This window comes from Citrus clementina, unplaced genomic scaffold (assembly GCF_000493195.1).
Source record: "Citrus clementina cultivar Clemenules unplaced genomic scaffold, Citrus_clementina_v1.0 scaffold_3, whole genome shotgun sequence".
Lineage (NCBI taxonomy): Eukaryota > Viridiplantae > Streptophyta > Magnoliopsida > Sapindales > Rutaceae > Citrus > Citrus x clementina.
The window spans coordinates 42,953,546-42,957,923 of NW_006262339.1; the positions used below are offsets into that span (position 1 = coordinate 42,953,546).

General features: G+C 32.7%; 1 protein-coding gene across 1 annotated transcript; it reads right to left on the reverse strand.

The window, feature by feature from the left end:
* Nucleotides 1-3,120: 3,120 nt before the first annotated feature.
* Nucleotides 3,121-4,378, reverse strand: LOC18046333 (cysteine-rich repeat secretory protein 3). Its single transcript, XM_024189755.1, has 2 exons — nt 3,539-4,378; nt 3,121-3,364 (listed from the first exon to the last, which is right to left on the reverse strand). The coding sequence occupies exons 1-2, from the start codon at nt 4,290-4,292 to the stop codon at nt 3,225-3,227; spliced, it is 894 nt and encodes a 297-aa protein (XP_024045523.1). The 5' UTR covers nt 4,293-4,378; the 3' UTR covers nt 3,121-3,224.

Below are 4,378 nucleotides of genomic sequence, written 5' to 3' on the forward strand. Positions count from 1 at the left end.
TTATTTTCGAAAAATAATTTGGGGCTATTTGCATCCATCAAATTTCCCTCTACACCTATGTTAAGAAATAAATTCATTTTTAAAAATTTAAAAATTATCTTTCACTAATCACTTTCTCTCTAAGTTACAAATACATACTCTTTCTCTACTTTCACATTTTTCAAACTAAACACTTAGATTTCACCCTCTCTTAAATTCATTTTTTTGGCATTCCTTATCACATCATGATATATATTTCATTTTTTTAAGACATGCATAATGTGTAAACATACTTTTTTTTTTCTTGGGTCTGTCTTGTGCTTCTAATCTCCAGGATAATCAAATTGTAGGATGAGAGCTGAGATCAAATAAACAAATCCCAGAAGAGAAAAATGAAAGTAAAAAAAAAAAAGCATGAGAGCTGTAGACCCACTATAAGATTTATGCTTTTGAATTCAAACGGCTTTGGTTCTTCTTCTTGTGGAGAAGATGGAATCAGGAGCCTTAATTTATAACGTATTAAAAACTGAAGGCAATGAATGCAACGGCCTCTGGTGACTCCAAAAAAATTGGTACCGTCTTTTCATTTCTTGACTTGGAAACGAAGAAACAAATTCATATTGCCTGGTTAACACATGGCAGCAAAAGGTCCCTGACTCCTTGACACAGTCCCCTGTAACGGTGAGAGATGAGAGCTAGACATGTCTGAAATCTGAAACATGGTGGCGGTGCGGGGGAGAAAGGTGTAAAAACACTCGCTCTCCCAATAATTCAATTAATTAAAGGGTGAAGTGTTTTGAACCCACTAATTTTTCCTCTAAACACTTTTTTAATTAAGTTTTTATTTTTAAAATATTTTTTAATAAAATTACTTAATTAACCTTACTTCTCTTTCTCTCCCAATTCTGCAGTTTCATTATAGGTAATTGAAACCTTTATCATTCAATTTCAAATAAACATTCACACTTATTTCTAAAATTCTCAAAATCAATTACATAATGATTATTACAATTTGGGAGGTAAAAAATTTTCCGTAAAAGAAAGAATATCAATCATTTTTTACCAGCCATGAAAACTATAAAAGTTTCTTTAGGTTTCATATTTATCCTTGAAATAACAAATTTAATTTAAGATGCAAAAAATGAAAAGAGTAATAATAGAAAGAAAGAAATAAAGTTTGATTTACTAGTTAGAAAAAAAGAGAATCAATGGGCAAAAGAATAAAACTTAAATTTCGAGATGCATAATGCAATAATAGAGAGAAAAAAATACTAATCTTGAAGTAGGGAGAGAAAATGAGTGAAGGATAATTTTGAGATTTTAATTTTTTTAGTATTAATAATTAACATATACTTTTAGATGGGTACAAAGAGGGAATTGGTGGGTTCAATGGATTTCTCTATGATGTTGTGTGAATTTTTACAATAATGATAATGGAGTAATTATGGACCCTTAGATTTTAAATATTTTAATTTTCACCATTGATTTAATTTAGTGGATAAATAACTTATTACTTAATAATTAATAGATAATATTCAAGTTCATGGATATGATTTATTTTTTATAATTCCATAAATATTTGCTAAATTACCAACAAAATTAAAAATTAATTATGCAAATATATAAATTAAATTAGATGTGTAAATAACAAATATAGATTATTCAATCTTCAATAACACATGTTAATTCAAACCCCTTTTTTCATTTATAGTTGGGACAATAGAATTTTGAATTCTTTTATTCATTGTCTTTTTTGAAAATTAAGTTGAATTAATTGTTGCAATATTTATTAATCTGGTAAATTTTTGTTGAAAATGAGATAATAATAAGAGGATAAACTAAGATTGAGTTGTGTGAATATTAAAAGCGCATATATTTTAAAAGGAAATATAGAAGTATTAATAGACTATACTTGTAGGAGTACACACTCTCTCTTTTAGACAGGATCAAAATAGTAGAACTTGGATCTTTATCTTAGATAACATTTGTTGAGTTGTCCTCTAAGAGTTGTTTTTCAATTTCTTAAATCTTGCACAAATATCCTCAGTTCGGTATGACCTTTTTTTTCCTGCTAAGATTAGAAATCCTGTGTTATGACATCAACATTCAAAACCCAACTGAAAGGAGAAGCAACACAAGGATTTAGCAGTGGCTAGTTGGGTGCCTGTTGATAAGAAATTTGTAGCAATCCATGTTTTGTTCAGAGTGGATGCTTTGTGTCATAGTTATGTAGCATTTAGGAGAAGTATTTGCCAGTCATTCGACACTGGTTGCTACCTGCTTACTACCTTAGCGACGAGGGCTAGTTATTGATTTTGTTATTTTGCTCTTTTATATGAACATACTTTTTCCACGATGGCAAAGTGAATTTATAATATCATTAACCTTGCCTACTTAGTTAAGTGTACAGTATCTGATAATCTGATTGCATGAGTTCATTTTTCTTGATCACCTGTGAGCTTTTTGTTTTTTTCACAAGTTGTTTGAACTTAAAATAAAGAAATGTCAAATCTTTTTTAGTGTTGGCCGGTAGCTTATGGAAGGAAGCAAACTAAAGTGGCGAAAAAAAAGGGCAATAATGATGATATTCTTGTGTTTTATGGTTTTTTTTTTTTTTGTAAAAAAGGATATGCATTATTGACTTAGCTTTATTGTTAAAAAATAGGATATGCACTATTTCTTAATGATTGAATAATTTGCTTGAATATGTATGTGTGCAGATTATTACTTGGCTTTAATTGGAAGCTTCTGTAGTAGTGTTGCCTTGTTGTAGATACACTCCCAGTACTATATCATCCATTATTTTAATTTACAGAGTCACTGTGTGTAAAGTGATCAAGAAACAAATCTTTGTATCATTCTCCTACCAATTCAACTGCCCCTGATAAAGCCAGTTGTAAAACAAAGAAAGAGAGAGAGGAAAACGTGGTTGAAATGAACCCAACTCTCTTAAAACAACAAGCGACTAGCACTTGGCAGTGGATATACATGCCTAAAAACAAATGGCACTGAAGCTAAAGTTAGTACTGTATACTCAACTCTTTTTTCTTTTCTGTTTACTGTCTTTAATAATTGAATTACTTTATCAAAATTAAACACCCATCATCCATCCATCCATTTAAGAAACCTTTGCGATCTTAAAAAGCAAATCTGATTGATCCTCTCAATAATATTCTGCACAACGTTCATGTAATTTTCAGCTAAAAAGAAATGTTCAATCATCATCTTCATTTAGAAGGCAATTACTAGTGTCCCTCATACTTACCAGTCCGTTTCTTCTTCGTCACTGACCTAACAAACAACAAAAGCACAAGTACAAAGCCCACGGCTGCTACTATTCCAACTGCCATTGCCACTGTCTTCTGTGTATGCTGCCTTGTGCCACCTATATAAGCAAAGCACGTCGCAGTCACATCCATTAAATTATTAAAAAACAAAAGGTGAAATCTTGCTTTGGCTAATTTTGCATAACACCATTTTAATAATTTCATTTGGCGATTTATTTATGAAAACAAGGTTGGCAAAAAGATACTTCTCTATCTTTTCGTTTTGTTTTTACCTGATGACAGAGAAGAGTTGGGGTTGGGGACACCATTCGGGTAGTAGCTGTAGCTAATGAAGCATTTGTTTAGATAAATCTGCGCTGAAATGGAGTCATCACACTCATTCTTAGCTCTTTCAGTAGCAGTTTTAACACAATCACCACAATTCCCACTTGCTATGTCGCCCTCACACTCTCCTAAAATATAAACGTGCTCGTAAGTCCCAGTGTAAAACAACTCCACACTATTTTTGACACCATTAGTCACCATATTAAACGCCGTGTTCCTTCTCTGCTCAAACACAGCAGCCCCAGTCACCTGAGTTGACCCACAAATCTTATACAGCAACTCAGTCTCGGGCACTTGGCTAAACCCAATAACTTCATATTTAAGATAACACCCACTGAGCTGAACCCTTGCAGCCACGGCTTTGCTACATAGCTTGTAAGCCAAGTCTGGGATTTTGCTGACACAAGTGTAGCACTCAGGGGTTGTTAAGTCACCTCTGCATTGGTAGAGCCCCGTGATGCTGGTTTGTTCATCGCCTGAAGTTGTGGTGTTAAAAGTCTCTTGGGATGATCGTGAAACCAAAGAGGACAAAAGGGTGTTGAGGTTTTGTGTGTAAACCTCAGATGGGTTTGGAAATTTCTGTTCGGCACATCCTCTGTAGACTAAATTGGTGATGTCTGAATCTGTTTTGGCATGAACAAATATCACAAGTGTTGTGAAGAGGATGAGTGATAATGATGAGGGGTTTGTGTGAAAATCCATTAAGGGGATATGTGATTATGTGAAATGAAATTTCTTTACAGTTCACAATTCACATAATTGATGAATGCATTGTGTTTCCTTTTGTT